General features: G+C 46.6%; 1 protein-coding gene across 1 annotated transcript in view; it reads left to right on the forward strand.

Annotated features, from left to right (window-relative positions):
* The window catches only part of LOC129716014 (leucine zipper protein 2-like), a 76,487-nt gene that overhangs the window by 24,230 nt on the left and 28,830 nt on the right, over nucleotides 1-23,427 (forward strand). Inside the window, exons 6-7 of the mRNA XM_055665888.1 lie at nucleotides 12,743-12,805; nucleotides 13,231-13,293. Of these exons, the coding sequence (XP_055521863.1) occupies nucleotides 12,743-12,805; nucleotides 13,231-13,293 (126 nt within the window). The remainder of the gene's footprint in view (nucleotides 1-12,742; nucleotides 12,806-13,230; nucleotides 13,294-23,427) is intronic.

The following is a 23,427-nucleotide window of genomic DNA, read 5'->3' on the forward strand; positions in this document are numbered from 1 at the left end:
TACCCTCTGTGGCAGAGAGTTCCAGAGATTCACCACTCTCTGTGTGAAAAAGGTTCTTCTCATCTCAGTTTTAAAGGATTTCCCCCTTATCCTTAAGCTGTGACCCCTTGTCCTGGACTTCCCCAACATCGGGAGCAATATTCCTGCATCTAGCCTGTCCAACCCCTTAAGAATTTTGTAAGTTTCTATAAGATCCCCTCTCAATCTCCTAAATTCTAGAGAGTATAAACCAAGTCTATCCAGTCTTTCTTCATAAGACAGTCCTGACATCCCAGGAATCAGTCTGGTGAACCTTCTCTGCACTCCCTCTATGGCAATAATGTCCTTCCTCAGATTTGGAGACCAAAACTGTACGCAATACTCCAGGTGTGGTCTCACCAAGATGACTGAGAAAGATGAACTACAGATGTTGTCTGTTATCTGTTAATGTCCTTCTGGAAGCAAACTTAAAATAGCTGCTGTGCCCGATCACTGATTCTCAAAGTTTCTCAAAGTTTCTCTAAGAATTACCATCTATTCAATAACCTTTGTGTATCCAGTGAAAATTGCACATTGTAATTCCCAGGATGTACTCCATAATGAAGCAAGGAAGTAATAACAAGACTAAGCAGCTGTTCATAACATTAATGTTGCATCTAAACCCCTGAATTGATAAAATATGTGTTCTTTAACAGTTTCATCAACTTGGCTTTTACTTTCTTTGGATTAGTATATAGAGTGGTGGCACGGTGGCGCAGCGGTAGAGTTGCTGCCTCACAGCGCCGGAGACACGGGTTTGATCCTGCCTACAGGTGCTGCCTGTACGGAGTTTGCACGTTCTCCCTGTGACTGTGTGGGCTTTCTCCGGGTGCTCCGGTTTCCTCCCACACTCCAAAGACGTGCAGGTTTGCAGGTTAATTGGCTTCTGGAAATTGTCCCTAGTGAGTGTTTAAGAAGGAACTGCAGATGCTGGAAAATCGAAGGTAGACAAAAATGCTGGAGAAACTCAGCGGGTGCAGCAGCATCTATGGAGCGAAGGAAATAGGAAACGTTTCGGGCCGAAACCCTTCCGGGTTTCGGCCCGAAACGTTGCCTATTTCCTTCTGGGTTTCGGCCCGAAACGTTGCCTATTTCCTTCCGGGTTTCGGCTCGAAACGTTGCCTATTTCCTTCCGGGATTCAGCCCGAAACGTTGCCTATTTCCTTCCGGGTTTCGGCTCGAAACGTTGCCTATTTCCTTCCGGGTTTCGGCCCGAAACGTTGCCTATTTCCTTCTGGGTTTCGGCCCGAAACGTTGCCTATTTCCTTCCGGGATTCAGCCCGAAACGTTGCCTATTTCCTTCGCTCCATAGATGCTGCTGCACCCGCTGAGTTTCTCCAGCATTTTCGTGTCCCTAGTGAGTGTTGGATAGAAATAGTGTACGGGGTGATCGCTGGTCGGCGTGGACTCAGTGGGCCGAAGGGCCTGTTTCCACGCTGTATCTCTAAACCTAAAACTAAAACCAACTGAGATGAATGGAATGGAATTGAAATGAATACTTCAGTGTCCCACATGACAAGTCTTTGTTTTGCCTGCACAAGGTATACAAAGAGGAGCCACATAAAGGGCACCGACAAAGTTACAAATTATCCCGTTGCCCCCCCTCTCTCCCGGCCATTTCCCCCCCACGTAGGGTCCGCCTTTGTTCCCCCTTCACTCCTCAAGACGATCACCCCTGCACGCCAAGTCCTTAGTTTCCTTTGATCACGATCTCCAATGCCCTCGACAGCCAGCAACCTCATCTGATAATTATGCGAATGATATGACAACGAGGAAGATATCACGATCAGAGAGAGCTTTCCAAAGCGGGGGGGGCCTTTATGAACAGATGGATCATCCAAGTAGCGGCCTCTCGCTGTCAGGATTCCGGTGTCGGTACAATACGCCTTCAAAACGTGATTGCTCAATTAGTGTTGACTTGACGATGGCAGTCTGGAATGCTGCAGCATCAGTCGGGAGCCCGCTATGAAGTCTACCAGATTAATTTGACTCAAGACTCTGCAGAGTTGATTAGAAGACAGAAGTTATTGAGTTTGACAAGATTTTGATCACAAATCCCACTGGGATACAAGCTTTGAATTTACCTTCAAAGGGGTCCTCCTGAAACTGAATGTTGAGAAGGAGTATGTTCGCTCAGCGGGAAGTGAATTCACCACCAACGGGGCTGTGGAAGCTCTGTTGCTGAATGTATTGAAGATTACACTGATGTATTTTTTGGGACAAAAGGAACTGCTGGTGCTGGAATCTTGTGCAAAGCAAAAAAGTGCTGGAGTAACTCAGTGTATCAGGTCATAAGTAATAGGGATATGAGAAGAATTAGGCCATTCGGCCCACCAAGTCTACTCCCCATTCAATCATGGCTGATCTATCTCTCCCTCCTAACCCCATTCTCCTGCCTTCTCCCATATCACCTGACAGCCGTACTAATCAAGCCATATCTATCTCTGCCTTAAAATATCCACTGACTTGGCATCCACAGCCGTCTGTGGCAATGAGTTCCACAGATTCACCACCCTATGACTAAAGAAATTCCTCCCCATCTCCTTCCTAAAGGAACGTTCTTTAATTCTGAGGCTGTGACCTCTAGTCCTGGACTCTCCCACTAGTGGAAACAATAGGCAATAGATGCAGGAGTAGGCCATTTGGCCCTTCAAATCAGCACCGCCATTCACTGTGATCATGGCTGATCACCCCCAATCAGTACCCCGTTCCTGCCTTCTCCCCTATTTCCTTTCACTCTGCTATCTTTAAGAGCCCTATCTAGCTCTCTCTTGAAAGTATCCAGGGAACCGGCCTTCACCGCCCTCTGAGGCAACGAATTCCACGGACTCACAACTCTCTGTGTGAAATATCCACTCTATCCAGGCCTTTCACTATTCGGTCAGGCAGCATCTGTGGAGGGAATGGATCGCTGACGTTTCAGACTGAAGAAGGGTCCTGACTCGAAGTGTCGTCTACCCATACCCTCTACAGATGTTGCCTGACCCGCTGAGTTCCTCCAGCACTTAGTGCTTTGATAGATATTTAGTTCTTAACAGGATCAAGAGGGTGGTGAATCTGTGGAATCCATTGCCATCCTTATAACACACAACACAAGGCGGTCATTTGCTGCTTCCATTACGTTTTAGAAGTATGTGTTCAGGAACTGTCCAAGTACAGTTACGTACTTTAACGAGGATGAGAAGTCAGAGAGGCAAGTTACTTGGTTTAGTTTAGAGATACAGCGCGGAAACAGGCCCTTTTGGCCCACCAGGTCCGCGCCGACCAGCGATCCCCGCACACTAACACTATCCTATACTAGGGTCAATATTTACATTTACACCAAGCCAATTAACCTACAAAACTGTACGTCTTTGGAGTGTGGGAGGAAACCGAAGTTCTCGGAGAAAACCCACGCAGGTCACGGGGAGAACGTGCAAACTCCGTACAGACAGCACCCGTAGTCAGGATCGAACTTGGGTCTCCGGCGCTGCATTCACTGCAAGGCAGCAACTCTACCGCTGTGCCACTGTGACCGTCTGCGATACTGTACTGTACTGTAAGACATTCAATATATATCCACCTGCTACATTTACAGCATATTGCGATTCTCAGATATAGATAGATAGATAGATAGATAGATAGATAGATAGATAGATGGATAGATAGATAGATAGATAGATAGATAGATAGATAGATAGATAGATAGATAGATAGATAGATAGATAGATAGATAGCCTTTATTGTCATTCAGACCGAAGTCTGAATGAAATTGCAGCAGTCATACATACAATACAAGAAAAACAACAATAAACACATATTAACATCCACCACAGTGAGTCCACCCAGCATCTCTTCACTGTGATGGAGGCAAAAGTCTTAGGTCTGCAGTCTCTTCCCTCCTCTTCTCCCTCTGCGCTGGGCGCGATACCCCCCCTTGGGCGCCGAACCTCCCTCGGGCTGCCAGCGCCGCACCTTCCCGAGCTCGGCCGCTCCGACGGGAGCCTCGTTCCACCCTCGGGCTGGCCGCCCTCACGGGAGCGTCCCAACCTCTTCCAGCCCTGAGCTGGACCACCCTCACGGGAGCGAGCTCAGAGCGAGTCCTGACGGTGCTCTGCCTCCGGAGCCTCGAGGTCGTCAGCTCCATTAGGCCTCAGCGCAGACGGAGGCAGAGAAGGGGAATACGACAAAAAGGTCGCATTCCCCCGCAGGGAGAGACTGCAAACCCCGTTTGAACCCCCCCCCCCCCCCCCCCAAAAACATATTTCAATAATGGGAGATATGCAGAGGTATTTAAATGCGTCCGATTCGGATGCATCCTATTTAATACTTTTATTGTTCATGTTAAAACGTAGAAAACAGGTGCAGGAGTAGGTCATTCGGTCCTTTGAGCCAGCACCGCCATTCAATATGGTCATGGCTGATCATCTACAATCAGTACCCTGTTCCTGCCTTCTCCTTGTATCCCTTGATTCCATTTGCCCTCAGAGCTAAATCTGACTCTTGAAAACATCCAGTGAGTTGACCTTGGTACACGTGACAATAAACTAAACTGAAGCAAAACAAAACTAAATGCATGATGAATTCTGCTTGTAGCGTACTGCACACTATCATACACTGGGTGCACTGACCTCTGCATCTTTGATTTTGTACGAATGAGCAAAAATAGATATCTGGAGATGTGTAGATGTGTATCTGGAGACAGAACTTTGAAGTAGATTTACTATCGATGACCACAGTCAGGTTTCTATCTTTCTGACCCTACCGATGTTCCTCGGCTCCAGATCTCAGACAGGTTTTAATAACAACCAAGTCAAGTCAGTCAAGTCAAGTTTATTTGTCACATACACATACGAGATGTGCAGTGAAATGAAAGTGGCAATGCTCGCGGATTTTTGTGCAAAAGACAAACAACAAAACAACCAAACAAATTATAAACACAATCATAACACACACATATTCTTTTACATAATAAATAATAGAAGGAAAAACGTTCTGTAGAGTTAGTCCCTGGTGAGATAGGCGTTTACAGTCCGAATTGCCTCTGGGAAGAAACTCCTTCTCAACCTCTCCGTTCTCACCGCATGGCAACGGAGGCGTTTGCCTGACCGTAGCAGCTGGAACAGTCCATTGCAGGGGTGGAAGGGGTCTCCCATGATTTTGTTTGCTCTGGAGTTGCACCTCCTGTTGTATAGTTCCTGCAGGGGGGTGAGTGAAGTTCCCATAGTGCGTTCGGCCGAATGCACTACTCTCTGCAGAGCCTTCTTGTCCTTGGCAGAGCAATTCCCAAACCAGATGGTAATGTTACCGGACAAGATGCTTTCCACCGCCGCTGCGTAGAAGCACTGGAGGATCCTCGGAGACACTCTGAATTTCCTCAATTGCCTGAGGTAGTAAAGGCGCTGCCTTGCCTTACTCACGAGTGCTGAGGCGTGTGATGCCCATGTCATATCCTCAGAGATGTGGACTCCCAGATATTTAAAACAGTTCACCCTATCCACAGGATCCCCATTTATACTCAATGGAGTGTACGTCCTCGGATGATGTGCCCTCCTAAAGTCCATGATCAGCTCCTTCGTTTTTCAGGAGTTCGGTATTCCATCTGCACATGCCCAGGTCATAGGTCACTTGCGATAAACATTCTCGGCAGCTGTGCTGCTGCATGTATACCGACCTGCCGATCATCCGTGGTCAGGAAATGAGAAATCACGGGGACTTTTGGAATGGGAGCAACGGACAGGTCATCTCAACACAAAGTCATTGACCGCGTGTGTCCCAGCTACTTTATGATGGAGTAAGCTGCACCCAGCCACCAAAACATGTCGCTGAAACAGTTTTACAAAAAAAAGGGTCCCAAGTTCCAGGACTTGATGTCGGCCCATCAAATCCACTCCGCCATTCATTCGTGGCTGATCTCCGCCTCCTAACCCCATTTTCCTGCCTTCTCCCCATAACCCTTGACACCCGTTCTAATCAAGAATTTGTCTATCTCTGCCTTAAAAATATCCACTGACTTGGCCTCCACATGAGTTCCACAGATTAACTACCCTCTGATCGAAGAAATTCCTCCTCACCTCCTTTCTAAAAGAGCGCCCTTTAATTCTGAGGCTGTGACCTCTGGTCCTAGACTCTCCCACCAGTGGAAACATCCTCTCCACATCCACTCTATCCAGGCCTTGCATTACTCTGTGTAAGTTTCAATGGGGTCCCCCCTCAACCTTCTAAACTCCAGCAAGTACGGGCCCGAAACGTCACCTATCCATGTTCTCCACAGATGCTGCCTGACCCGCTGAGTTACTCCAGCACTCTGTGAAACGTCACCTATCCGTGTTCTCCACAGATGCTGCCTGACCCGCTGAGTTACTCCAGCACTCTGTGTCCACTTTTGTTCTCATCTCCGGCAGAGAAGTGGCTGGGTTGCTAGTGTAAATGCCACGATGCCTACCTGACGACCCTTCTTCAGACTGACGTCGAGACCCTTCTTCAGACTGATGTGGAGGTGGGGGAGGGGCGGGTTCCCGCCCCTCCCCCATCTCCACATCAGTCTGAAGAAGGGTCTCGACCCAAAACGCCACCCATTCCTTCTCTCCACAGATGCTGCCTGACCCGCTGAGTTACTCCAGCACTCTGTGAAACGTCACCTATCCATGTTCTCCACAGATGCTGCCTGACCCGCTGAGTTACTCCAGCACTCTGTGAAACGTCACCTATCCATGTTCTCCACAGATGCTGCCTGACCCGCTGAGTTACTCCAGCCTTTTGTGTCTATCGTCTGTATTGAAACAACGGAATTTGCAAGAATTGTGTTCATTTAAACCCACTTCACACTAATGATCTCAGCGTTACAGCTACATATCTATCTCCAGACTAAACTATTCCTTTGGCATGAAGATGCAATAAGCATGATTTAAAGGTTTTTGAATGTCATTCCTGTTTTTAACTTTGCTCAGGAATTGATTGTGAAACCTCTAGTATATCCGGCAAATGCCCTTTTAACATTCATGTTCGAACATTTAAAGTCAATTAGCGGGTGAAGGATTGAAAATGTTCCCAGAAACGTCTCTTTTCAACTGCATTGATTAAACCCCACCAAGCTTCCAATATCACATAAATATATTTTAAGCTCCATTTTATTGCTTTTCATAATGCAGACCAAGTTCACTTCTGCAAGGAAGATTCCGCACTCGGGGGAAATGGGAATTAATTTGAGAGCAACTCTAGAAAAGTCTGGGAAAACTGCTGCAGTTTAGTTTGGGAAGGAACTGCAGAAGCTGGTTTAAAAGCGAAGTTAGTCACAAAATGCCAAGCAACTCAGCGGGACAGGCAGCATCTCTGGAGGGAAGGAATGGGTGATGTTTCGGAGTAGACTTGATGGGCTGAATGGCCTAATTCTACTCCCATCACTTATGACCTTATGACCATTTGAAAGCTGTGAGCAGATCAGGTTGCAGCAGTTCTATCATTTTCTGGGTTTAATTCCGGGTTGCATTCCGTTTCCTTGCCCCTTTCATTAATTGCATGATTGTCCACACTTTTCCATTGTCCTATGAATGAGCTGCACAACTCGGACTCTCGACCTGAAGATCGACAGCGCCATCTCATGCGGGAACATGCAGGAACGCTGAACACATTGGCCACCTCTGCCTTTGTTAATCTGCTTGCAAAGTCATTTACACCAAATACACCAGCTTTTCACGTACCAATCCATTAGCAAAGGACTTCAGAACCTCACTCTCTCCTTGCTTAGCATTGAAACATCGATAATAGGTGCATTCGGCCCTTCGAGCCAGCACCGCCATTCAACATGATCATGGCTGATCATCCAGAATCAGTACCCCACTCCTGCTTTCTCCCCATATCCCTTGATTCCGTTAGCCCCAAGAGCTAAATCTAACTCTCTCTTGAAAACATCCAGTGAATTGGCCTCCACTGCCTTCTGTGGCAGAGTATTCCACAGATTCACGACTCTCTGGGTGAAAACGTTTTTCCTCATTTCAGTCCTAAATGGCCGACCCTTTATTCTTTAGCTGTGACAAGTTGAAACTGATACTGCAATGTGTTTGTGCCTCAAAATTAATTTAGGGGCCAAAGTTATTGTTGGGCCAGTAATTTATCTGTTGGCCCTGCCTTTTGTCATTAGCTACGTGCGTGGACATTTCTATCAGGATCTTTGTACAGCCTTCTATATTTGTATTAATTGGTCTTTATACTTGGCATTTCTGAAGTGTTAAATGTTAAAATTAAGTATTATATGATTTTCTGGAAAGGCCACATCGATCTGTAACAAATGGTAATTATGAATCACATTTTAAACGCAGATAAATAATTAGTTATCAGGAAAATGTCAGTATTTTATTGACACTGCTGGCTATATCCTTTGTCTAGACATTTCAATGCATCTTTCCAAGTCAAGTCAAGAGAGTTTATTGTCATGTGCCCCAGATAGGACAATGAAATTCTTGCTTGCTGCAGCACAACAGAATATTGTAAACTAAAATACGGAACAGTTCAGTTCAATATACACATAAATAAGCAGATAAAGTGCAATGATTTATTGATACATTACTTAAAGGAGAGAAGGCAGGTACACGATACTGAGTTGGATGATCATTCATGATCATATTGAATGGCGGTGCAGGCTCGAAGGGTAGAATGGCCGACTCCTGCACCTATTGTCTATGTTTCTATGTTTCTATATCAGAAGCAACTGGGCAACTAATCAAATGTGTTGAGACTATTCTCTAACAAACTCATCAGGAAGGCTGGCTTCGTCCTGGGGTCGGAGTTGGGTTCATGGGAGGTTGGTCTTGGAGGGGAGGATGCTCCTCAAACTGTGGAGCATCCTGGACAATACAGCTCACCCCCTCCCTGACACACTGGTCAACCTGAGGAGCACCTTCAGCAACAGACTGGTCCCACCAAGATGCAGCACAGAACGCCACAGGAGATCCTTCTTCCCTGTGGCTATCAAACGGTACAACTCCTTCCCCTTCTGTCGTGGGGTAGACTGAGTGACTCCCCCCTAACCCCCCCCCCCTCCAATCTTTGCGCATCCCCAATCCTTTCCACTCGTCACTTTAATTTCACGTTTCATGTGTGTTGTGTTTTTATGTCTGTTGGCTGATCAGTTTCCCTCCTGGGATAAATACAGTTCTATCACATCGTATCGTAATATGGGAGAACTTCTTTACTAGAGCGGCACGGTGGTGCAGCGGTAGAGTTGCTGCCTCACAACGTCAGAGTCCCAGGTTCGATCCCGACTACGGGTGCTGTCTGTGCGGAGTTTGTACGTTCTCCCCGTGACCTGCGTGGGTTTTCTCCGATCTCTTCGTTTTACTCCCACACCCCAAAGAATTATAGGTAGACAAAAGTGCTGGAGAAACTCAGCGGGTGAGGCAGCATCTATGGAGCGAAGGAAATAGGCGACGTTTCGGGCCGAAACTTGTATAAAAGAATGATACAAGTTTGTAATTGGCTTGTAAATTTCAAAACTAAACTACAAGATTTACTGCGAGTCTCATAGCCATCAGCCATCCGAACATAATCAGAATTAGATAATTGTAACTGTGCTACGGGTTTTAAAACATCTGATTACAGAGGACGGTGAGACTTTAATTAATAGAGAGTTCATCTGCAGTTCTTTGCTACAGAATTAAATTAATGGAGCATCTCAGCGGCACAGGCAGCATCTCTGGAGAGAAGGAATGGGTGAAGTTTCGGGTCGAGACCCTTCTTCGGACATGAAACGTCACCCATTCCTTCTCTCCAGAGATGCTGCCTGTCCCGTTGAGTTGCTCCAGTATTTTGTGCCCATCTTCGGGGTAAACCAGCATCTGCAGTTCCTTCCTGCACAGGTTTCAATTTATAGTGGGTTTAGTTTTGAGATCCAGCGTGGAAACAGGCCCTTCGGCCCTCTGAGTCCGTGCCGACCAGCGATCCCCGCGCACTAACACTATCCTACACACTGGGGACAACTCACAATTTGTCAAAAGTTATCAAAACCAAATAGGCAACTAATCATGTTCAAGAAGGAACTGCAGATGCTGGAAAATCTAAGGTGGACAAAAATGCTGGAGAAACTCAGCGGGTGAGGCAGCGTCTATGGAGCGAAGGAAATAGGCAACGTTTAGGGTCGAGACCCTTCTTCAAGCAACTGATCAAATGCGTCCGGACTATTCGTTAACAAACTCAGCAGGAAGGCCGGCTCTGTTGGAGTTGGATTCATGGGAGGTTGGTCTTGGAGGGGAGGATGCTCCTCAAACTGCGGAGCATCTTGGACAATACAGGTCACCCCCTCCATCACACACTGGTCAACCCGAGGAGCACCTTCAGTAACAGACTGGTTCCACCAAGATTACAAACCTGTTCGTCTCTGGAGGGTGGGAGGAAGCCGGGGAAAATCCACGCGGTCACAGGGAGAAAGCTCAAGCTCCATCCCGACAACACCAGTGGGTCAGGATGGAACCCGGGTCTCTGGAGCTGTGAGGTAGCAACTCCACCGCTGAGCCATCACTAATTGCACATTAATAATCCTAAATCATTATTGCACAGAATGAGGTTGGAGCTAGGATGAATGCACAGATTCCTTTACCTAGAGTAGACGACCAAGAACAAAAAGGACATAGGTTGAAATGAAAGGAGAAAGGTTTCATAGCAATCTGAGGGGCACTTGTTTCTCACAGAGGGTAGTGGGTACATGGACCAAGCTGTCAGAGGAAGTAGTTGGGGATGGGACTGTAGCAACGTTTAAAAGGCATTTGGATTAGTACATAGATAGTTACAGTTTACAGCTTAGTTTATAACCATATAACCATATAACAATTACAGCACGGAAACAGGCCATCTCGGCCCTACAAGTCCGTGCTGAACAACTTTTTTTCCCTTAGTCCCACCTGCCTGCACTCATACCATAACCCTCCATTCCCTTCTCATCCATATGCCTATCCAATTTATTTTTAAATGATACCAATGAACCTGCCTCCACCACTTCCACTGGAAGCTCATTCCACACCACTACCACTCTCTGAGTAAAGAAGTTCCCCCTCATATTACCCCTAAACTTCTGTCCCTTAATTCTGAAGTCATGTCCTCTTGTTTGAATCTTCCCTATTCTCAAAGGGAAAAGCTTGTCCACATCAACTCTGTCTATCCCTCTCATCATTTTAAAGACCTCTATCAAGTCCCCCCTTAACCTTCTGCGCTCCAGAGAATAAAGACCTAACTTATTCAACCTATCTCTGTAACTTAGTTGTTGAAACCCAGGCAACATTCTAGTAAATCTCCTCTGTACTCTCTCTATTTTGTTGACATCCTTCCTATAATTGGGCGACCAAAATTGTACACCATACTCCAGATTTAGTCTCACCAATGCCTTGTACACGTGTCACCGAGGTACAGTGTGAAGCTTTTGTTGCGTGCTATCCAGTCAGCGGAAAGACAATACGTGATTACAATGGAGCCATTTACAGTGTACAGATACACGATAACATTTTTAGTGCATGGTAAAGCCAGCCAAGACCAATGAAGGATAGTCTGATGGTCACCAATGAGGTAGATAGTAGTTCAGGACTGCTCTCTGGTTGTGGTAGGATGGTTCAGTTGCTTGATAACAGCTTAGTAAACATCACCCTATCCGTGTTCTCCAGAGATGCTGCCTGCCCCTCTGAGTTACTCCAGCACTTTGTGTCTTTTTTTTTGTAAACCGGCATCTGCAGTTGCGATGAAGTGGCCTCTTCATTCACCGCGGTTTTTTGACGGAAGAATTAAACTAGCAAACATATGTAAATAAATGTTTGTTTTGTTTTTTTGCCTCGTTTAAATTGCATGCCATTTGCTCTTCAAAGTCACCTTGTCATGAAGGAATATCATGTGAAGGGTAGATTTGCTACTGGAACAGATTATGACATGCCAGGGTATGAACCAGCTTGATATTCGACTGGAATTAAGCTTTTTGTTGCCATAGTGATATTGTCATGACCACACATACGAAATAGCAAATACTAATGTGTGTTTGAAAACAGCAGTGAATAGCGGAGAGGAGGCCTTCAAGTTCAAGTCCAAGTTCACATATATTGTCACATGCTCCAATTAAGGTGCAGTGATATTTGAGTTACAACACAGCCATGTAAATTAAATGAACACAACACACAACGGAACTTAGTGTAAACATCCACCGCAGTGAATACCGTGTTGGAAGGCAATAACGTTCAGTCGGTCTTCCTCCTTTTGTTCGCCCGTGTTTGGGGCCTTGACCCTCCGTAGTCGCCACTACAGACGGTCGGTATACAGTCCCTGGACAATAGACAATAGGAGCAGGAGTAGGCCATTCGGCCCTTCGAGCCAGCTCCGCCATTCAATGTGATCATGGCTGATCATCCCCAATCAGTACCCCGTTCCTGCTTTCTCTCCCCATATCCCTTGATTCCATTAGCCCAAAGAGCTAAATCTAACTCTCTCGTTGACTTGGCCTCCACAGCCTTGAATTCCACAGATTCACCGCCCTCTGACTAAAGAAGTCTAAACTAACTAACCCTAACTCCACCAAGCGGAAATGAGAAAAAGGGCAGACTCACGTTTTAAACCAAGAAAGAAACTGAACAGAACAGCCATGAAGCTCAGGACTGACTCATTTGTAAAACACCGGAATGATAACTTAACCTATGCAAAGTGATCATTAAATATTTATCCTACTTGCATGTTTTAATAATTTAATACATTTAAATAATGAAGTGATTCTCTTACACAGAATAAAAGTCTGAAAAACAAACTTCTCTCCGGGAACAAGCAGTGTGGTATCCATGCTGAGGAGGTATGTGTCATTTGTGATGTTTTGGTCGACACTACTTGAACAGGCTAACGGGCCTGTCCCACTTACGCGAGTTTTATCGGTGACTTGCCGGCTCCCGTTACATTCGCAGCAGGTGGCCAACCAGCGGCGACCAGAACAAGGTACGACTCTTTGGGCGACTACTCACGAACATACAGGCGTCACATGTCGACATGTCGCAGGGTGAAGCCTGTATGGCCGTGAGTAGTCGCCCAAAGAGTCGTACCTTTTTCTGGTCGCTGCTGGGTTTTCAACACGTTGAAAATTTTCGGCCACCTGCTGGGACTGTGACGTGTGCCGGCAGTCGCCGAGAAAAATCATGTAAGTGGGACAGGCCCTTTGAAGGTATCTTCAGGCGTTGAAATCAGTGCTGATATTTTCCATTCCTTCCTGTCTTACTTCCACAGTCCAAGAGGATCCAGTCACAACTTAAGGAGCTACGCTATGGGAAGAAGGATTTGATTTTTAAGGTGAGACTGCAAATTGCTTAAGTCAGCATAATTGGCATGTGTAATGTGTAACGCCACGGTAAGGCTATTAATCTTTTTTAGTTTTGAAAATAGCCCGGATTCAAGAGCATCCTCAAACTATGCTGGAGGATGAAAGCTTTTCAAAATGGGAATACGACAAAGAGGAAGATCGGCACGGTGGCGCAGCGGTAGAGTTGCTGCCTCACAGCGCCAGAGACCCGGGTTCGATCCTGACTACGGGTGCTGTCTGTACAGAGTTTGCGCCTTCTCCCTGTGACCGTGTGGGTTTTCTCCGGGTGCTCGGGTTTCCTCCCACACTCCAAAGACATTGTCCCTAGTGTGTAGGATAGTGCTAATGTACGGTTGATGCAGACTGGGTGGGCCAAAGGGCCTGTTTCCGCGCTGTATCTCTAAACTAAACTAAACTAAATTAAATATAAGATTTACACAAAATGCTGGAGTAACTCAGCGGGACAGGCAGCATCTCTGGATAGAAGGTATGGGTGATGTTTCAGGTCGAGACAATTCTTCTTCAGTCCTTCTATCCAGAGATGCTGCCTGTCCCGCTGAGTGGCTCCAGCATTTTGTGTCTATCTTTGGTGTGAAGCAGCATCGACAGCTCCTTCCTAAACTAAACATAACATTGGGAATATCAGAGTTCTGACCTTGGTTTCACAGTGAAAGACAGTGAAGGACTGGAAGTGAAGAGTTCCAGAGAAAAATGCTGGCGAAACTCAGTGGGTGAGGCAGCATCTATGGAGAGAAGGAAATAGGCGTCTGTTTACAGCGGGACGGGCAGTGTCTCTGGAGAGAAGGCGTTGGTGAAGACAGCAAGTCTGGAGAACATGGACAGGTGACGTTTCGGGTCGATTCTGACCCTTCGTCAGACTTGCGAATGTCTTGAAGGAATTTCACAAAGTGAAAGGCAGATTATTATTGTCAAACTGGCCGGGAATATCGGGAATAATGAGGACAGGTTTAAACTGGCAAAAAAGCAAATTTAGACCTCGTATCATGAACACATAAGAAATGATTTACTAAGAGAATGGAGAGCAATTATAGGGAAAACTCACATAGATGAGAAAACGTGAGTCAGAATGTGCTAACTGTCTTCATTACGGGCATTTGATTTTCAGTCGACGTACGACAGGATTCAACAATTGATTTTATTATGAGTCACCATGGGGCATCTTTATCTGTGGGGCTGTTAGGGCGGAGAGATGATAGATAGATAGATAGATAGATAGATAGATAGATAGATAGATAGATAGATAGATAGATAGATAGATAGATAGATAGATAGATAGATAGATAGGCAGGCAGACAGAGAGACAGAAAGACTAGATAGATGGATGGATGGATGGATGGATGGATGGATGGATGGATGGATGGATGGATGGATGGATAGATGGATGGATGGATGGATGGATAGATGGATGGATGGATGGATGGATAGATAGATAGATAGATAGATAGATAGATAGATAGATAGATAGATAGATAGATAGATAGATAGATGGATGGATGGATGGATGGATGGATGGATGGATGGATGGATGGATGGATAGATAGATAGATAGATAGATAGATAGATAGATAGATAGATGGATAGATAGATAGATAGATAGATAGATGGATGGATGGATGGATGGATGGATGGATGGATGGATGGATGGATAGATAGATAGATAAATAGATAGATAGATAGATAGATAGATAGATAGATAGATAGATAGATAGATAGATAGATAGATAGATAGATAGATGGATGGATGGATGGATGGATGGATGGATGGATGGATGGATGGATGGATGGACGGACAGACAGACTGATGGGAGAACTGGGATGGGGAGGGGGTGGAGAGAGAGGGAAAGCAAGGGCTACTTGAAGTTAGAGAAGTCAATGTTCATACCGCTGGGGTGTAAACTACCCAAGCAAAATATGAGGTGCTGCTCCTCCAATTTGAGCTGGGCCTCACTCTGACAATGGGGGAGGCCCAGGACAGAAAGGTCAGTGTGGGAATGAGAGGGGGAGTTGAAGTGTTTAGCAACCGGGAGATCGCATAGGTCTGAACACTGATCAGGTTTCCAGTTTTGAACATCAACTAATCATAGTTGGTCTAATCTGTCCGCTTTTAATTGTCCTTGTGTATCGCCCACCAAAGATGCATAAGGACTTTATCTCACAATTTGGTGACCTTATTGCTAGCCTGTTGCCCAAATTTGACCAGGTCCTGATTCTTGGTGACGTTAACATTCACGTTTGCTGTCCCACCAAGCTTCTTGTGAGTGAATTTATGAAGCTGGTTGAGTCCTTCAACCTGTCTCTACTCACCACTGGACCCACGCACAAGCTTGGCCATACACTAGACCTAGTGCTTTCGTCTGGTCTCCCAACTTGTAACACAGATATTATTGATGCCTGCGTGTCTGATCATAGTGCTATTATATTTGATATATCTCTGCCTTTCTCTCCCTCAAAATCCCATCTCCCTGCTCGCAACTCCCACTACTTTAATTCCACGACGGCCAGTAAGTTCTCTGAGGCTCTCATAGCCGCCCCCGACATCTGCACCATCGATGGCGACTCCCCTCCGTCTCAGTACTGACGACCTCATTTCTTTATTCAATAATACCTGCTCTTCCGTCCTGGATTCTGTTGCTCCTCTTAAAATGAAAAAGCCTAAAGGCTGGCCGTGGCTCAATGACACCACCACAGCCCTAAGAAGAGAATGCAGAAAATCAGAACGGAAGTACAAATCTGATAAGCTTCAAATTTCCTTTGAACTCCTGAAAAATAATCTTGACAAATACCAGGAAGCTTAAGGGGTTGGACAGGCTAGATGCAGGAAGATTGTTCCCGATGTTGGGGAAGTCCAGGACAAGGGGTCACAGCTTAAGGATAAGGGGGAAATCCTTTAAAACCAAGATGAGGAGAACTTTTTTCACACAGAGAGTGGTGAATCTCTGGAACTCTCTGCCACAGAGGGTAGTTGAGGCCAGTTCATTGGCTATATTTAAGAGGGAGTTAGATGTGGCCCTTGTGGCTAAGGGGATCAGAGGGTATGGAGAGAAGGCAGGTACGGGATACTGAGTTGGATGATCAGCCATGATCATATCGAAGGGCCGAATGGCCTACTCCTGCACCTAATTTCTATGTTTCTATGTTTCTAAGTGGTAAAATCTGCAAGAACTGAATATTTTTCCACCCTTATCTCCAAAAACGCGCAGAACTCCAAGGTCCTTTTTAGCACCATCACCTCCATCATGTGTCCTGCCACCAGCACCAGCCTAACTGGGTCCCCTGCTAAGTGCGAGGCATTTACCACATTTTTCACCAGCAAGGTAAAGAATATAAGAACGTCCCCTCCCTGGCTGTCTCATTGGTCTGCTCTTCAAAATTAGACAGTTTCCAACCCGTTACTCTACCCTCCCTTGTAAAACTGGTCACCGCCATGAAACCCACTACCTGCCCCCTCGACACTGCCCCCTCTGCAGGGGGGGGGGGGGGGGGGGGGGTGGTGATTGGCAGTCACCGAGGTACGTTGTTGAGTAGAGTGACAGCCGCCGGAAAGAAGCTGTTCCTCGACCTGCTGGTTCGGCAACGGAGAGACCTGTAGCGCCTCCCGGATGGTAGGAGGGTAAACAGTCCATGGTTGGGGTGAGAGCAGTCCTTGGCGATGCTGAGCGCCCTCCGCAGACAGCGCTTGCTTTGGACAGACTCAATGGAGGGGAGCGTGGAACCGGTGATGCGTTGGGCAATTTTCACCACCCTCTGCAATGCCTTCCGGTCGGAGACAGAGCAGTTGCCATACCATACTGTGATGTAGTTGGTAAGGATGCTCTCGATGGTGCAGCGGTAGAAGTTCACCAGGATCTGAGGAGACAGATGGACCTTCTTCAGTCTCCTCAGGAAGAAGAGACGCTGATGAGCCTTCTTGATCAGAGTAGAGGTAATGTGGGTCCAAGAGAGGTCATCGGAGATGTTGACTCCCAGGAACCTGAAGCTAGAAACACGTGGAGTTTAGAAGGTTGAGGGGGGGACCTCACTGAAACTTACAGAATAGTGAAAGGCCTGGATAGAGTGGATGTGGAGAGGATGTTTCCACTGGTGGGAGAGTCTAGGACCAGAGGTCACAGCCTCAGAATTAAAGCGCGCTCTTTTAGAAAGGAGGTGAGGAGGAACTTTAGTCAGAGTGTAGCCAATCTGTGGAACTCATTGCTGCAGAGTCAGTGGATATGTTTAAGGCAGAGACACATTCTTGTCAAGGGTTATGGGGAGAAGGCAGGAGAATGGGGATGAGAGGGAAAGATAGATCAGCCACGATTGAATGGCGGAGTAGACTTGATGGGCCGAATGGTTTCATTCTGCACCTACGATTTAAGAACATATCAATTTATAAGATAGACATGAAGTGCTGGAGTAACTCAGCTACCCATGTTCTGCAGAGATACTGCCTGACCCGCTGAGTTACTCCAGCACTCTGTGAAACGTCACCTATCTATGTTCTCCACAGATGCTGCCTGACCTGCTGAGTTACTCCAGCACTCTGTGAAACGTCACCTATCCATGTTCTCCACAGATGCTGCCTGACCCGCTGAGTTATGGTGCAGCAGCATCTATGTAGCGAAGGAAATAGGCAACGTTTCGGGCCGAAACCCTTCTGGAAATAGGCAACGTTTCGGGCCGAAACCCGGAAGGGTTTCGACCCGAAACGTTACCTATTTCCTTAGCTCCACAGATGCTGCTGCACCCACTGAGTTACTCCAGCACTCTGTGAAACATCACCTATCCATGTTCTCCACAGATGCTGCCTGACCCGCTGAGTTACTCCAGCACTCTGTGAAACGTCACCTATCCATGTTCTCCACAGATGCTGCCTGACCCGCTGAGTTACTCCAGCACTCTGTGTCTGTCTCTAACAACAGTGTATGCTCCTGTTCTCATTTCATATTCACATGTGTAAATCAGAATACCTATTTGGATTAATATTTATTTAATGTCCACTTTGCCCTCTCTATGATGTGTTTGCTGAAGCTTAATATCATGCCCTCTAATATGCCTGGATGACTCCCTTGTGATCTATTAGCGTTGACTATTATCTCAACAGCAAGAACCATTGAGGGCGATTCTTAAAGGTCCTGTTCTCGCAAACGTGATTTTTGAATAATGTCTGGAAGTGTTTGTTTTCTCTGATAGGTAGATTGTCCATTGTCAGCATGTAAGTTTGGACAGACGATCATGTACAGTATAATGTTTAAGAAAGAACTGCGGATGCTGGAAAAATCGAAGGTAGACAAAAATGCTGGAGAAACTCAGCAGGTGAGGCTGCATCTATGGAATAGGTGACGTTTCGGGCCGAGACCCTTCTTCAAACTGATGCCGTGACCCTTCTTCAGACTGATGTGGAGGTGGGGGAGGGGCGGGTTCCCGCCCCTCCCCCATCTCCACATCAGTCTGAAGAAGGGTCTCGACCCGAAACGTCACCCATTCCTTCTCTCCACAGATGCTGCCTGCACCCGCTGAGTTTCTCCAGCATTTTTGTCTACCTTCGATTTTCCAGCATCTGCAGTTCCTTCTTAAACCGAGCAATTCAACGATATTTTTTTTGTCACACGTCACATGTTTCTATGACTCCAGCATTCTGTGAAACGTCACCTATCCATGTTCTCCACAGATGCTGCCTGACCCGCTGAGTTACTCCAGCACTCTGTGAAACGTTACCTATCCATGTTCTCCACAGATGCTGCCTGACCCGCTGAGTTACTCCAGGCCTTTGTGTCTTATTGTAAACCAGCATTTGCGATTTTTTCTTTCTAAAAGATTTCCATGCTGTATCAGGGCTGTATCATTGCCCCAGTGGTAGAGTTGTTGCCTCACAGTGCCAGCGACCCCGGGTTCAATCCCGCCTGTACGGAGTTTGCACGTTCTCCCCGTGACCCGCGTGGGTTTTCTCCGGGTGCCCCGGTTTCCTCCCACACTCCAAAGACGTGCAGGTTTGTAGGCTAATTGGCTTGGTAAAATTGTAAAAAAAATGTTCCTAGTCTGCGTGCGTGTGGGATAGTGTTAGTGTGCGGGGATCGCTGGTCGGCACGGACTCGGTGGGCCGAAGGGCCAGTTTCATCGCTGTATCTCTAAACTAAACTAAACTAAACGAAAAACTACATTTGAAACTTTATTTGAGGGAAAGCATGAAGGTGTTAAATCAACAGCTAGCTGCTCCTGTTTGATGATCGTATCAATACATGACAAATAGCGGGAAACTAAGGGATCAATAAGGATGACAAGTTGAAGTCGGAGGATTGGAAAGCAGCCGGTATTGCAATGCTTAGTCTATAAACACCAACCAAGTTGTGTTTGCTTTATTCACTTGAAACAAATACAGCATGACGTTGAACGGGCTCCAGGGTCTTGCATTTATAACAATCTGTTGTAGCTAGGAGCTGAAGAGGTAAAACGATTGAGGTCCTCAATACTTGAGTATTAACCATATAACAATTACAGCACGGAAACAGGCCATCTCGACCCTTCTAGTCCGTGCCGAACACACATTCTCCCCTATTGAGACAAGATAGGCAGTCTGAAGATGGGTCTCGACCCAAAACGTCACCCATTCCTTCTCTCCAGAGATGCTGCCTGTCCCGCTGATTTAAGGGCCTGTCCCACTTGGCGATTTCCTTCGGAGACTGCCGGCATCATATCAGTGTGGCCAAAAGTTTTTGAACATTTCAAAATCCAGCGGGCGCCAAAAAAAATGTTGTCACATTTGGAAACACACGGCCCGTCAACACGTCATCACGCCACGTCACGCCGCGAATGTTTCGGTGACCTGATACGCCAGTCAATGAAGAAGCCTTAACTCCAGCATCTTGTGTCTATCTGCAGTTCCTTCCTACGCAATCGAGTGCTGCAATCAGTATCAGAAGATCATAAATGATAGGAGTAGAAACATAGAAAATAGAAAATAGGTGCAGGAGGAGACCATTCGGCCCTTCGAGCCAGCACCGAATTAAGGGCTTGGCTGATCTATCTCTCCCTCCTAACCCCATTCTCCTGCCTTCTCCCCACAACCTCTGACACCCGTACGAATCAAAAATCTATCTATCTCTGCCTGAAATACATGCACTGACTTTGCCTTCCTTTAATTCTGAGGCTGTGACCTCTGGTCCTAGACTCTCCCACCAGTGGAAACATCCTCTCCACATCCACTCTATCCAAGCCTTTCACTATTCTGTATGGTTCAATGAGGTCCCCCCTCATTCTTCTAAACTCCATCGAGTACAGGCCCAGTGCCGACAAACAAACGCTCATCGTATGTTAACACGCTCATTCCTGGGATCATTCTAGTAAACCTCCTCTCCAGAGCCCGCACATCCTTCGTCAGATACGGCGCCCAAAATTGCTCACAATACTCCAAATGCGGCCTGACCAACGCCTTTAGCGTTACATCCCGACTCGTGTGTGAAGGAGAGGGAGATGCTTGAAGGTTGAAGGTGAAGATTTGTGACACGGTGAAATTTCAGAGTTCCAACTTTAAATCCGCATGTTGTCACTTGCGGGCGGAGCACCAAGGCAAATTCCTTGTATGTGAATGCTTGGCCAACAAACGTATTAATTAATTCATTCATTCATTCAAGGAGCTTTAGGGTGGATGGACTGCAGGGAAAATGCTTGGCACCTTTGGAAACAAGGCCAGCGACACAAAGTGCATTGAGTTTAGATTAATGTCATGTGAACCGAGGTACAGTGAAAAGCTTTCATTCAGAGCCCAACCAGTCAGTGGAAAGACATTAGATTATTACAAGCTGTTGGGTGCAGGAAGGAACTGCAGACGCTGTCTTACATCAAAGAAAGGCACAAATTGCTGGAGTAACTCAGCCGGACAGGCAGCATCTCTGGAGAGAAGGAATGGGTGACGTCTCAGGTCGAAACCTTTCTTCAGACTGGTTAGTGTTGGCCCGAAGGGCTGAATGGCCTGCTCCTGCGCCCATTGTCTTTAAAGGAAACGAGAGATATAGAGGGTGATGTAGAGAGATAAAGAACCATGAGTGAAAGATATGCAAAAAAGTAACGATCTTAAAGGAAACAGGCTGTTGTTAGCTGTTTAAGAAAGAACTGCAGATGGTGGAAAAATCGAAGGTAGACAAAAATGCTGGAGAAACTCAGCGGCTGAGGCAGCATCACCCGCTGAGTTTCTCCACATTTTTTGTCTACCATTGTTAGCTGTTTGTTGGGTGAAATCGAGAAGTTAGCGCGACTTTGGTGGGGGAGGGATAGAGAGAGAGGGGACGCCAGGGCTACTGGATGTTTCTATTGCAAGTGGTGGCTGGTCTCCCATTGCCCAGACAACAGGACAATTGCGCTCGGTAATATCCTGTGTTGGTCACGCCTGCCAATGCTAGGGCGCTCTCACTCTCAATGTTGTTGGCCATTGTTGCCCATACAAGGTTAATTCCCAGGATGGCGGGACTGTCGTATGCTGAGAGAATGGAGCGGTTGGGCTTGTATGCTCTGGAGTTTAGAAGGATGAGAGGGTCACGGATCTTATTGAACCATATAAGATTATTAAGGGTTTGGACACGCTAGAGGCAGGAAACATGTTCCCGATGTTGGGGGAGTCCAGAACCTGGGGCCACAGTTTAAGACTAAGGGGTAAGCCATTTAGAACGGAGACGAGGAAACACTTTTTGTTGTGAGTCTGTGGAATTCTCTGCCTCAGGTGGAGGCCGGTTCTCTGGATACTTTCAAGAGAGAGCGAGATAGGGCTCTTAAAGATAGCGGAGTCAGGGGATATGGAGAGGAGTCAGGGGATATGGGGAGAAGGCAGGAACGGGGTACTGATTGAGGATGATCAGCCATGATCACATTCACATTGAAGGGTCGACTGGCCTACTCCTGCATCTATTGTCTATTGTTCTATTGTTACTATCGTGAAGATGAGCATCACTTTGACATGGAAGGATTTGGGAAGATGTTAGCGCAGCTGCGGTTTCTAATTTAGCGAGGGTCTTCTAGATCATGGAGATGGATGAACAGTAACGAGCTGCAGCTGGCTGCTGACGTGAGGGTAATGGGCCTTCTTGTGCAGATCTCATTATAGACCTATATATTCACACCAGAGTATGCAGCGTTTCACATGGTGTGGGATTACAGTCAGTCGGTTGCTAGCTAAAGGTTTATTAATATACTAGCGGCCTAGATAGAGTGTACAGGCAGGGACAATGCAGATACTGGTTCACCAAGGAAGGACACAGATTGCTGGATCTGTATGTAGTACGCTGGAAAGCTCCAGGTCGACAGATTCAGGTTCAATTTTAATTGTCATTGTCAGTGTACAGTAAGTGTACAGTAGACCATCACTCAGCACTATGAAGGCTGTCGAGATGGAGATGCTTTTGGAGTTGTATCTTTGTATGTGTCAATGTTTTGGAGATCTCTGATGCTGGCTGGTAGGGTATTCTAATCCCTTGCTGCCTTGAGGAAAAACGAGTTAGAAAGGATGAGTGGGGATCTCATTGAAACATATAAGATTGCTAAGGGCTTGGACACACTGGAGGCAGGAAACGTGTTCCCGATGTTGGGGGAGTCTAGAACCAGGGGCCACACACACAGTTTAAGAATAAGGGGCCAGCCATTTAGAACGGAGACGAGGGAACATTTTTTGTCACAGAGAGTTGTGAGTCTGTGGAATTCTCTGCCTCAGAGGGCGGTGGAGGCCGGTTCTCTGGATGCTTTCAAGAGAGAGCTAGATAGGGCTCTTAAAGATAGTGGAGTCGGGGGATATGGGGTGAAGGCAGGAGCGGGGTACTGATTGTGGATGATTAGCCATGATCAGATTGAATGGCGGTGCTGGCTCGAAGGGCCGAATGGCCTACTCCTGCACCTATTGTCTATTGTCTAAAGTGCTAATGAAGAGCCATGCGGAATGAAATAATTTCCAGGTTGGTAGCGTCAGGTTGACATGTCTATGGGAGCTTGGGTTAGCTGGGCGTAGTTCAATCAGTCTGATGAACTTGTGACGAGCAGCAGGTGGATGAAGTTTAAGGTCCTTTATCGAGCTGGAGAGTGAGCTCTGCCAGTTGTAGTTGTCAGATATGAACCTTTCTGCTGTGTTTTGCACGGCCTGGATCTTA

This window comes from Leucoraja erinacea, unplaced genomic scaffold, assembly GCF_028641065.1.
Source record: "Leucoraja erinacea ecotype New England unplaced genomic scaffold, Leri_hhj_1 Leri_159S, whole genome shotgun sequence".
Lineage (NCBI taxonomy): Eukaryota > Metazoa > Chordata > Chondrichthyes > Rajiformes > Rajidae > Leucoraja > Leucoraja erinaceus.